The 12,757-nt window shown below is 44.7% G+C and overlaps 1 protein-coding gene across 1 annotated transcript in view; it reads right to left on the bottom strand.

The window, feature by feature from the left end:
- Window positions 1–2,291: 2,291 nt before the first annotated feature.
- Window positions 2,292–12,757, bottom strand: part of LOC144504734 (interphotoreceptor matrix proteoglycan 1-like) — a 287,982-nt gene continuing 277,516 nt past the window's right edge. Inside the window, exons 14-17 of the mRNA XM_078230478.1 lie at window positions 7,917–8,566; window positions 4,943–5,162; window positions 2,514–2,756; window positions 2,292–2,317 (exon numbers count right to left, since the gene is read on the bottom strand). Coding sequence (XP_078086604.1) covers window positions 2,292–2,317; window positions 2,514–2,756; window positions 4,943–5,162; window positions 7,917–8,566 — 1,139 coding nt within the window. The remainder of the gene's footprint in view (window positions 2,318–2,513; window positions 2,757–4,942; window positions 5,163–7,916; window positions 8,567–12,757) is intronic.

The following is a 12,757-nucleotide window of genomic DNA, read 5'->3' as shown; positions in this document are numbered from 1 at the left end:
CATTATTTCTTCCAAAATGCATCACTTCGCATTTATCCAGATTAAATTCCATCTGCCACCTCTCCGCCCAATTTTCCAGCCTATCTATATCCTGCACGAGGAGAATGTGCAAACTCCACACAGACAGTGACCCAAGCCGGGAATCGAACCCAGGTCCCTGGAGCTGTGAAGCAGCAGTGCTAACCACTGTGCTACCGTGCTGCCCAGAAAAGATACTAAGGCCAAAAATGTTGATGGATGAAGAGAGACCAGAGCTTGGAACAACAGGGGTAAGAGTCGTGGTTGTTAATTTGACATGAAATTTAAAGAAATAAAAGAAGCAAGATTTTCACTCCCTCATTGATGGCAGGGACAAAGATGGCAGAATCAAAGCACTGAGCAAGGGGGCTAGGAATGGCAATGTGAAGAAAGTATATGGTGTGCTAAATCATCAACCACAAATGCAATCTGATGACCCCCTTGAGCAGAAATGAAGAGAAGAAGGAATCTTGCGGATCCTCTGAGGTCGATGAAAAAAAGCCGTGCTCAACACAAATACTATTTGGGCTATAGATAGGCCTAGAGGTAGGGATATGATCAGCGCAACTTGTGGGCCGAAGGGCCTGTTTGTGCTGTGGCTTTCTATGTTCTATGTTCTAAATACAGAGGCAGAGAATTTGGCGGAAACTAGGAAGCCACGTGGATAGCTTTCGAAGAAACATTGGAACAAAACTAAGCCATTCAGCCCCTCAAACCGGCCCTACCATTTAATCAGATCCTCTTAACTCCAGCCATCTACTTTGCCTGTATATTTTTACACTCTTAGCAAAACTCTATCAATCTCAGATGTACAATTATTAATTGAACTAGCATCTATTGCTTCTTGTGGCAGAGAGTTCCACACTTCTACCAACCTTCGTGTGAAGAAGTATTTCCCAATTTCTCTCCTGGGTACCCTGGTTGTGAATTCAAGGTTATGGTCCACTTGACATAGGGTGATACTTTCCACCCCTTCCACTGGCAGGATCTTCTGGTCCCACCTAAGCCGATCTCACCCACCACCCCCCCCTCTGCCCCCCAACCTCCACCCCCCAGACCCCCACAACCCCCACCCCGCTGTGAGCCATCCAAAATGCCAGGGCATAGATTCCTCAACTCACAGAAAGAGTTTTTCTTTATCCATCATATAAATTCCTTTTAACATTCTAAAGCAATCAATTAAATCACTCCGAACCTTCTATAATCCAGGGAATACTCGCTAATTTATGCTTTCTGTCCTCAAAACTTAATTTCTTGGATTTCTGACCACTTTCTGGTAAAACGTTGTCACATTCCTTTCCATGTTTAGAAATATCTGACTCATTAAATTATAATTTAAATAAAAGTTACTTTGTAGCATGCAAAAGAAACACATTTATTATTTTTGCACTGATCCCTGTTTCACACCACTCAGCAGCACCTCAAGCCAACTAGCAAATGACCCATTTATACCTACTTTCTGTTTCCTGTTAGCTAGTCAATCTTTTACCCATACTAATATTTGACCTCTGCACCATGAGCCTTTATTTTCCGCAATAACCTTTGATGTGACACCTTATCAAATGGCTTCGGAAATCTAAGTTCAGTCCATCCATTGGTTCCCCTTTATCCAAGCACGTGTTATTTCTTCAAAGAACTGAGTTAAATTGGTTGAACATGATTTTCCTTTCACAAAACCATGTTGACTCTGCCTGATTACCTTGAATTCATCTAAACACCCTGTTATAACATCTTTAAGAATAACTTCTACTAACATTTTATTCTAACAGATGTTAAGCTAACTGGACTGTAGTTTCCTGTTTTCTGTCTCCCTCCCTTTTAGAATAAAGAAGCTACATTCAGTGTTTTGCAATCTGATGGAAATTTCCCCAAACAGGAATCTCTGTTCACTGCAATGGGATGGAAAAATCCTGCCGGTGTGAATGGCTGTACGATTCCGGCCGTTGTCTTAAAAATCTGCCATTGCATTTCTATTTATCCATACTTTTACCTAAATTACCAGTTCACTTTTACTTGCTTGGCTTTCATGCTCACATTATTGCCCTTATTTAAGTTTAAAGTACTAGTCTTAGACCCACCTTTCTGTCCCTCAAACTGAATGTAACTGTTCGACAAAAAAGAGGAATGAACAGCAAAAGAATTAATGTTTGACTGCTTTACAATCATGCAAAGTAAGTGGAAAAATCACTCAGATGGGATCAGTAACTTTGGAGGAGGAAGTGATGGACAAATATAAGCTCAGTGTCAGTCTTGTTAATGGAAAGATCTGGATGTCAGAGCACTTGGTGCATGAGAAGCACTAGAATGGAACGATGTCTTATTCTGAGAACAATCTTATGTGACAGTGATTTAACTGAAAAGCTTTATTCTGCTATAAATCTTTAGATTGAACATCAGGAAAAGTCAGTATAAATGGATTTGAGATTTCCATGAAGGCAACACTTTGAAGAAATTATCAACTTTCTATACTTGTATATTTTTCTCCGGACATGTACATATATACACATCTCCTCCAAAGATTACAAACCTGCAGACCGCTCCCTTCACTGGATCTATTTCACATTTGCCATCGTTGAGACAGTAGTTTGGTCTGAGGTTACAGATGCTCTGGCAGGGCAGTCCATCCACACTGATGTAACCAGGGTAGCACACACACTCGGCTTCCTCTGTCTGCCTGCTGACTCGACACTCGGAGAATTCATTGCACGCCTGGAACTTACACGCATCGGCTTGGTCAGCTGAAAATGAGATTCCGGATTAGTTCAACCATTGAAAAATTTAGATGAATGAGCACACATCTGGGGGCGGCACTTTGGCACAGTGGTTAGTACTGCTGCCTCACAGCACCAGGGACCCGGGTTCAATTCCGGCCTCGGCTCATTGTCTGTGTGGAGTTTGCACTATCTCCCCATGTCTGCGTGGATTTCCTCCGGGTGCTCCGGTTCCCTCCCACAGCCCAAAGATGTGCAGATTAGGTTGATTGCCCATGCTAAATTGACCCTGTCAGGGGGTTTAGCAGGGGAAATATGTGGGGTTATGGGAATAGGGCCCGGGTGGGATTGTAGTCGGTGAAGCCTTGGTGGGCTGAATCGCCTCCTTCTGCACTATAGGGATTCTATGATTATAATCAGGTCAATACTCTGCTGGTTCTGGTGATCAACTCTTGTTGGACATATTCCTGAAGGTTTCATCAACGTGAATACCATCTCTAACAGCCTCACCCCTATATTTCCACCATTAGTCACTGGACATCCCCACTCTCAATGCACAATGCCTTCCCATGCTAATTGGAAAGCAATAGAATCTTCACCACTTGTTGGCTAAACAGCCGATTCTCTCGTCTCCAATATTTTTACAACTAATAAAAGAATTTGAAGAAAATGGGAAGAATGATTATTTATATATTTATTTTTGTCCTGGGTTGGTCACAGCAGTGTCCTGGAGATGAATCTTCAATCCCTGTTGCCAATCCTGAAGGGCTGGTGACCCTTGTGCAGATGTGTTGCTACTGGACTGGTATCTTTACACGTCTATAGATGTCTTTCCTGTGGTGGCAAATTAAAACCTTCACATTATTCTATTTCTATATTGAGATTTAATAATGGCCTTAATGCACACACAGGTCTGCTATGGTAGCGACCTCCCAAAATACATTGCCTCTTTTCAACTTGAATTGACAGATTTCCTTGTGCTATTCTTTGACTGAACCTTCCATTACACCCATTGATTTATTTACTCAGGTTAATTAGTCATAAGTACTGGTGTCTCAGTCCATTTGACACCTAAATATGGGCCTGGATTCTGCTATTGCATTGACAGTGAAAATGTCAGCATTTGTCTTTATTGCAACTGTGAAATTGACGGAAATTCCTGCCCTCTGTACATATGTAATTAAACGCGGCAATTCAGAAGCTGCTGCCAGTGATTCTCTGTTTCTTCAATAGGTGTGTTGTTGAAGTCCCTTAGACTGTAATCTTTAGAAATATCTTGAACAGACATAACCTTTCCCTTCTGAACTGTAATATCACCTGAAAAATAATGCCCCAAAAAGTTGTGCCTTGTTAAATGAGGTGTAACTGAGTTTGTAATGGTGTGTTTAAGCCATAACATCTGCTGAAAAATCTCTCTGGCTTGAAGAACTAATTTTATATTTGTGGCCTATCAAAATTCTACATTAAGATAAAAAAATTCCAGAAGCTTCTACTGTAACAAAATTATATATTTTTAAGTTTGTTGATGATATTTCAATTTTTATCTTAGTCCCATTTGTATCCCTTTATTTTGCTCTTTTTAAAAAAATACAAAAAGTGAAAAATAATCTGTGGATTGTACTTCCTGGTTTGCTGTCTGTGCAAATTCCTCACTGTGATTGGCTGCTTCACCTGTTTGATGACATCACTGTTGCTGGACATCTGGAGATCTCCTTGACATGGTGCCAGAATCAAATTAGCATTAAGAAATGTGAAATGCAAGCCACAGAGATCATTGGATCTTTGGGGACAGATTTCTTTGAGGTCAGCAGCGAGTGCTATCACTTCATAACTGACCGTAAGCTCCAGGCTATAAATGTTTAAAAATCATTCATTATTACATTTAAAACCAGAGTCTGAGAAAAGTTACATTCATTCTCTTTGTCTCTGCCTGAGAGTCTGAAATTTAAAAGGAGTCAAAAAATTGGAAAAGACAAAGTAGAATCCATTAAGATCAAAGCAAGTTACTGCGGATGCTGGAATCTGAAACAAAAACAGAAAATGCTGGAAAATCTCAGCCGGTCTGACAGCATCTGTGGAATGAGAATAAAGCCAACCATCCAGACTCGAAATGTTGGCTCTGTGCTCCCTCCACAGATGCTGTCAGAACTGCTGAGATACTTCAGCATTTTCTGTTCTTGTTGTTGATGTAGACTCCATCGTTGATCATTTACCTGGTTCCACATCAAGAGAATATCTGTCGATTTCCAGGTTGTTTTCTTGGGCGGCTGCATTACAGAAGTCTTCCAGAACACAGTAAACTGCCTGAGTGACGTTGTACGGCACGGACTTAGCAAACTTCATCTTACTGTTCACCACAATACTGCCATTTCGGAAGTTCAAAATCTCCAGCTGTCTAAATCCAGTCAGATTGGTCTGCAAGTATGGGAGCAACTATGAAGAGAAAAAAAAGTCATTACCTTCAAATTATTCTCACCCCTCTGCAGTTAACTGGAATTACTGCCGGAAAAGTTATCATTTTAAATGTCAGCCTTGACTCTGTGGTCATGGATTGAAGACACTGGCCAGGATTCTCCCAAAAAGGTTCTAAGTGTTGAATTCTCGGGAAAACTGGAGTAATTGATGCTGTTTTTTTCAGTGGGAGTTCACACGAGAATCTCCCACACCCTGTGCAATGCAGAGGCCACCAATGTGAATATCATTAGATTTCAGGGGACGGGGCCTATTCACACTGGAGAGTCTGAAACCAGTGGGCCCTGCGCATGCACAGTGGCCCTGAACTGTCAGCCTCCCACTTTGCTGGCTGGCTCAATTTCGACACCACACAACCCTGCCACAGCAACCTCTGCAAGACGTGCTGGATCATCGACACGAATGCCATCATCTCACGTGAGAACACCATCCACCAGGTACACGGTACATACTCTTGCAACTCGGCCAACGTTGTCTACCTGATACGCTGCAGGAAAGGATGTCCTGAGGCATGGTATATTGGGGAGACCATGCAGACGCTGCGACAACGGATGAATGAACACCGCTCGACAATCACCAGGCAAGAGTGTTCTCTTCCTGTTGGGGAACACTTCAGCAGTCACAGGCATTCAGCCTCTGATCTTCGGGTAAGCGTTCTCCAAGGCGGCCTTCACGACACACAACAACGCAGAGTCGCTGAGCGAGACTGATAGCCATGAGGACGGCCTCAACTGGGATCTTGGGTTCATGTCACACTATCTGTAACCCCCACAACTTGCCTGGGCTTGCAAAATCTCACTAACTGTCCTGTCTGGAGACAATACACATCTCTTTAACCTGTGCTCAACCCTCTCTCCACTCACATTGTCTGTACCTTTATGACTTGATTACCTGTAAAGACTTGCATTCCAACCATTATTTTGTAAATTGAGTTTGTGTCTTTATATGCCCTGTTTGTGAACTGAAATCTCACTCACCTGAAGAAGGGGCAGCGCTCCGAAAGCTAGTGGCTTGTGCTACCAAATAAACCTGTTGGACTTTAACCTGGTGTAGAGAGACTTCTTGCTGTGTTTACCCCAGTCCAACGCCGGCATCTCCACATCATCACTGATTCACAGATACCTCTGACTATATATAGGGCATGATTTTCCCAAAACAAACCAAGTGCCCAATAGGTGGGAATACAAGAGTTTTTCTTGCCTGTTTTTGGGCGAATTTAGTTAGATGAATTTCCAGGACTACACTACAGAGTCCGTCTGGGGATTTACACCGGTAAGGAGGAGGGAGGAGTGGAGCCTAATCCCGCTCGAGAGGCCGGCATCAGACTGTAGAGGTGCGCATGTGCTGATCTCCCAGAGTTAACAAGCGCATTCCACCTCCCCTCCCCACCCCCCCACCCCTCACCTCCCCACCCCAGTCACCGGCCTCCCAGTTGCAGCCTCCCAATAGCCGGCGCCGACCCCTTCACTCCCCGATGGCCAGCCTCTGATCCCCGACCCCACCATCAGCCCTTACTGCCCCATGCAGAATTCCCCTATTCCCTCCCTTCCTTGCTCCCCCAACCCTGGTCTGGATCTGTCAATGTCTGGCCTTGTTCCCTCAGACTCTACCCCCTTGGCACTGTTTGAGCCCGATGGATAGTGCCCCGGTGCCTGGTGGGCAGTGCCAAGGTGCTAGGCTGGCAGTACCAGGGTGCCTGGAGGGCAGTGCCAATGTGCCTGGAGGGCACTGACTAAGCAGAACTCCGTCCCTATCCCTGACCTCCCAGTTGATGGGAACCATTATTTATCCCCGCTGGTGTGGACCTCCACCGGCGAAGGCATAAACTTTAACTTGAACAATTAAGTCCCAGGCTCACTGAAGAGATGCAGAGCAGCTTCTGCATACGGTATTCAGCCTCGCACTGTTCCCTGGTGAGAGGCTGATTATACTATAACAAATGGACTGGGAAGATCGCGACTGGCCAGAAGCTGGCCACAAATCCCATTTTGTCCCTCCTGCTGACATTCCCCTCTTGCTGTGCTACTCAAGTAGCGCAGTGGGCCGGGAAAATCACACCCATCATGTTCCGGGGCTGACATATCGCAACTATTCAGTCTACTCGGTCAAAATAGAATTATTGAAAGCAATGGCCTTTACCTATGCAAGGGGAGAGAGTTAACCTAACTTTTGCCAATGGTGTTAAATGGATGATACACATTTCACTGCCTATTTTAGTCCCCAAATTATCCATTACATAATGGAAATAAATGCCAGGGGTTATATGTAACGGGTAGCTTATTAGTCTGTGCATTGTTACAAATTTTTAATTCCGAAAAGATTGTTATATAACACAGTCCAAAGATGTGCGGGTTAGGTTGATTGGCCAGGTTAAAAATTGCCCCTTAGAGTTCTGAGATGCGTGGATTAGCGGGTAAATATGTGGGGGTAGGGCCTGGGTGGGATTGTGGTCGGTGCAGACTCGATGGGCCGAATGGCCTCCTTCTGCACTGTAGGGTTTCTATGACTTTCTATGATTTCTATGACTATGGAACCAAAACACTTGACACGTCATAACATTCAAAGCTATGGGCCAAGTGCTGGTAAATGGGATTTGGCAGGTAGGTGAGGGTGTTTTTCACGTGTTGGTGCAGATTCGATGGGCCGAAGGGCCTCTTCTGCAGTGTGTGATTCTGAGGAGTCAATGGTCCCAACATTGCAAAGTCATTCACTCACCAGCTGAAGGAACTGCTGCTCCAGTGTCCTGTATTCTGGGGAACTCTTATTGAAAAGATCATCCGAAAACAACATGTTAGTGACCCGTAAGCTGAAGAACACCACCAGCTCTTTCGATGGAGTGGGCGCCAAGGAGCTTGATGTTAAATATTTCAGAGGAGAAGGGGACGTGCTGGAGGGAGCACTCCCCTCACTTCCAGCCAGTCTGTCTGTGCTGATCACACTCTCGGTATCCACAATATCAAATTCACCCCCAACATCCTCCTCCCCTGTTCCAGAGTCTGAAGCTTCATTGCCGGAGTGGTGAGGGGCAGCAGTTGTGTGCAGCACAACAGGAAGAGCGTTGGTCTCACCATCTACCTCGTTCCCAGCTGACTGAAGCAGATCAGAGGATGGCGGCATACCCATTGTTGGCACGGTTGGAGCTGGAGAAGCTGTTGCCGAGTTTTCGGGTTCAGTTGTCTCTGCCATTGATGTCGTCAACTCGGGTACAGTGGGCGTTACTTCTTTTGAGGACTCTGCTGATGACACTGGATCTGAAGGTGGTGAGGTGTCTTCTGTCAATAGTAACGTGGTGATATTTTCTTCCGATGTTTCTCCCGAGCTGTCATGAGAAGATGGATGGTCTGTCGACGGTGGAAGATGAGGTTCTGAAATGAAAGGAATATTCAGATCCAGTGATGTTAATAGTGCACTGCCCATATCTGTAGGTTATACTATAATATCCATAATCTGGACCTGTAGAAAAGAAATGAGCTTTGCTCATTTATAGTTGGAATACAGGACATACATTATTCTTTAACTTTCTTTGTATTCTAACAGATCGCCAGATCAGACTTTAGCTGCAATGCATAAACCACTTTGATTTATAAAACATGTATTGAGACACTTGCAATGATTTTAAGATGCAGCAATACTTGGTTTAATAGATGATACACATTTCACAGCCTATTTTACTCCCCAAGTTATCCATTACATAATGGAAATAAACACCAGGGATTATCTGTAATGGGTAGCTTATTAGTCTGTGCATTGTTACAAATTCATAATTCCAAAAAGATTTTTATATAACATAGTCCTCCGTGACTATGGAACCAAAATACTGATACATCATAACATTCACGGCTATGGGCCAAGTGCTTGGTTTAGTGACTGAAAATATATTTGCATCTGCAAAATGGAAGGGCATGTTAGTATGGTGGTGAAAATGGCATATGGGACACTTGTCTTTATCAATCGCAGGGAAGTCATGATGGAGTTGTCTAGAACTTTGGTGAGGCCACAGCTGGAGTAGTGTGTGCAGTTCTGGTCACCACATTATCGGAAGGATGTGATTGTACTGGAGGGGGTGCAGAGGAGATTCACCAGGATGCTGCCTGGAATGGGACATTTAAGTTATGAAGAGAGGTTGGATAGGCTTGGGTTGATTTTGTTGAAACAGAGAAGACTGAGGGCGACCTGGATTGAGGTGTACTAGATTATGAGGGGCATGGACAGAATGGATAGGGCATAGCTGTTCCCCTTACTTGAAGGGTCAGTCGGGGGGGGGCACAAGTTCAAGGTGAGGGGCAGGAGGTTTAGGGGGGATGTGAGGAAAAACCTTTTTACCCAGAGGGTGGTGACGGTCTGGAATGGGCTGCCTGGGAGGGTGGTAGAGGCAGGTTGCCTCACATCCTTTAAAAAATACTTGGATGGGCACTTGACACATCATGACATTCAAGGTTATGGGACAAGTGCTGGTAAATGGGATTAGATGGGAGTTTGGGTCTTTCTCGTCAGTGTCAGTGCAGACTCGATGGGTTGAAGGGCCTCTTCAGCACTGTATAATTCTATGAATGTGTCAGCTTCTGGGTTTAACACGGAATTAATCAGCTGGGTGTAGTGTGTAATCTCTTGGAGACAAGTCACCAATTTAAATATGGCATTGCCGCATTGTATTCCAACCGACATTCTAATTTACCAGCACATCCACAGCCTTTCCAGATTTAAATTCAACATTGAGACTACAATGACAATTCGGGGGCTTACAAAAATCCTCCTAGTTACTTTCTTACCCTGCCCTGGGAAAGGCTTTGGTCGGAGAAAATATGATGTGTTAGTGTTTATAATAAAGATAGTCATCTGGTGTTTTACACAAAAAAACTATGCAAAATCCAAGTTTCAACAATAAGCTTTACATTTTCAAATAGGAACATAAATAAGTGCACTGCAAACTTTTTCAGTTTTCAGTTTTCAGGCAGTTTTCAGACCCAGATTAAGGCAGGGTGGTGCCTGGCTGCCATAGTTTAGTCTTTGGGCAAGGAGCAAAGTTGTTGATAAGAAGCAGCAGCAGCAACAGCCAGCTGTGAATGGATCTGAAGGTGGTGAGTAGAGAGGGGAAGAGCAGAGACATTAGATTCATTCGAGACACCATCTGTGAGGCAGACCTCAGCTTCCTAGAGTTCCCCGAAAACTGATGCTTCTGGAGGCTGACGTTATTGTGTCAGGTGCTGCCAGGCATCAGGAATGACGTTAGGATGGGTGGTGCTTGGACTGTTTGTTTGGACATCGGATCAATAATAATGTGACCAGTATGGCAAGCAGTGCCATCAACACATTACTGTTTGGAGACCTGCAGTTGGAGAACAGGGAGAGTTGCAACAGGAAACACTGCCAGATCTAAAGGCCCAGGCTGAGCTTTCTTCACATGTCGGGACAGCAGTGTTTCAGGAGGCTCAGATTCTCGCATCAGTCAGTGACAGGTACCTGCAGCCTCCTCAAGGAATGCCGGCTAGCTGCTCTTTCTGGAAGCCAAGTGTTGTTGGTGACTGTGAAAGTGGGCACTGCCCGCAACCTGGCCAGAGCCATCTTGAGAGGCCCTTGTGCCACCGCCCACAAATGCAGAAGACAAGTGGCTGGTGGGTTGATATCCAGGTCTGGCAATTATATGAACATTGCCTCCAATGGCACCAGTCAGAATGAATGGGTAAAAGGCAAATTACTGTGGATGCTGGAATTTGAAACAAGAACAGAAACTGCTGGAAAATCTCAGCAGGTCTGACAGCAACTGTGGGGAGAGAATAGAGCCAATGTTTTGAGTCTGGATGACCCTTCATCAGAGCTTCATGAAGAGTCATTTAGACTTGAAACGTTGGCTCTATTCTCTCCCCACGGATGCTGTCAGACCTGTTCAGATGTTCCGGATTGAGTGGATACTTGGGTTTCTATGTCTGGCTGGCTTCTCACCAGGGCGGGGCATCATTGAATGAACACATATGGCAGTTCAGACACCTCCAGATCAACCAGGGCTATTCATGAATCATAATGGCTTCTTTTCCGTCAATGTGCAGCTATTGTGCTATCACCAAAAGATACTTCTTCAGACATGTGCAAGATTCCTGGGAAGCTGCCTTGATGTTCCACGTTGCACAGTCCAAACTGGTGACGTCAGGCACACTTAAGCGGTGGCTGTGAGGGAACTTGGGATACCAATTTTATACTTGGCTGGTGACACCCATCAAAATCCTCAAGGCGGAAGCCCGCCAGTGTTACAAAAAGTGTCATTTGATTGAGCAAACCATTGGAAGATACGCTTCAGGGAACATTTTTCATTCTCTCACTGACAAGGCCATTATTTGTTGCTCATCCCTACTTGCCCTGAAGAATGTGGTGGGGAGCTGCCTTCTTAAGCTGCTGCAGTCTAACAGTGAAGGAATGGCGGGCGATATAGTTTCAAGTCAGGGTGATGTGCAGTGGCAGTGTTCCCATGTGGTGCCATGCTCCTGCTGCTGCCCTTGTGCACCACCTCCAGCCATCCCTTCTTTATGACAGCAACTGCTTTCTCCTTACATTGCTGGAGAAAAGTATCTGTGTCTGGTTCCTCATGGCTTCCAGCAACACACACAGTGGGGTGAATTTTACCGTGCTGCCTGCCATAGGAATTGGAGCAGGCGAGGGGCGGACCATGGAAATGTCCTTTGACCTCAGGTGGGGTTTTCCGGTTTTGGGGTGAGCGTGGCTGGAAAATGTTGCCCAATGTGTTGTTGGTAACGTGGGGCATGAGATTTTGCTGTCCTGATTCTATCCTGAGTGTTCTTCCTCTTTTGCTTTTTGATTCTAACCACTTGCAACTTTTATCTTTAGATAGCCCCATAAACTGAAAATGGGATTGCCCATTGCTACCCAGTTGGTGCCAAATCCAGAATAAAATTAAACTAAATGGTAAAAATGCTGGTAATGTCCAGTGGTGATGTGGTCTTGATCTGGTATTGTCCTGGTATACAGCCTGGTATGGTGCTGCATTGGCATAGTCCCATACTCATGAAGAGCTGGATATTACAGGCGAGGTGAGAGTGAACTCTTCACATCAGGGCATCATTTGACAGAATATGACTTCAAGAACTCTCATACAATTGAGTCAGCTAGAGTTGGGGGTGGAGGGTGGGGGGCATTCTCCTCTGGCTGCAGTCATAGCTAACACAAAAGAAAATGACTGTGGTGGATGAGACCAATCATCTCAGTCACAAGAGTTCATAATGGCAGTGTCCTAGCCCCAGCCCTCTTCAGCTACTTCATCATTGATCTGCCCTCCATTATATGGTCAGTATTAGGATTGTTTGCCGTTGATTGCAAAGTGTTCAGTATCATTAACGGCTCCCCATATACTGAAGCAGGCCGTACTCACAAGCAACAAGATTTGGACAACATTTAGACTTAGGTTGGCAAGTAAATGGCAAGTAATGTAAGAGCAATAGATATAACCTGCAAGTTCCCCTCCAAATCAAATACTATTTTGAATTGGAATTATATCGCCGATTCTTCACAAAGTCCTGGAACTCCCTTCCTAACAACACTGTGGGTGT

Source organism: Mustelus asterias, chromosome 15, assembly GCF_964213995.1.
Source record: "Mustelus asterias chromosome 15, sMusAst1.hap1.1, whole genome shotgun sequence".
NCBI lineage: Eukaryota > Metazoa > Chordata > Chondrichthyes > Carcharhiniformes > Triakidae > Mustelus > Mustelus asterias.
The sequence above is the reverse complement of the archived record's forward strand: the minus strand, read 5'-3'. Positions and strand labels throughout refer to the sequence as shown.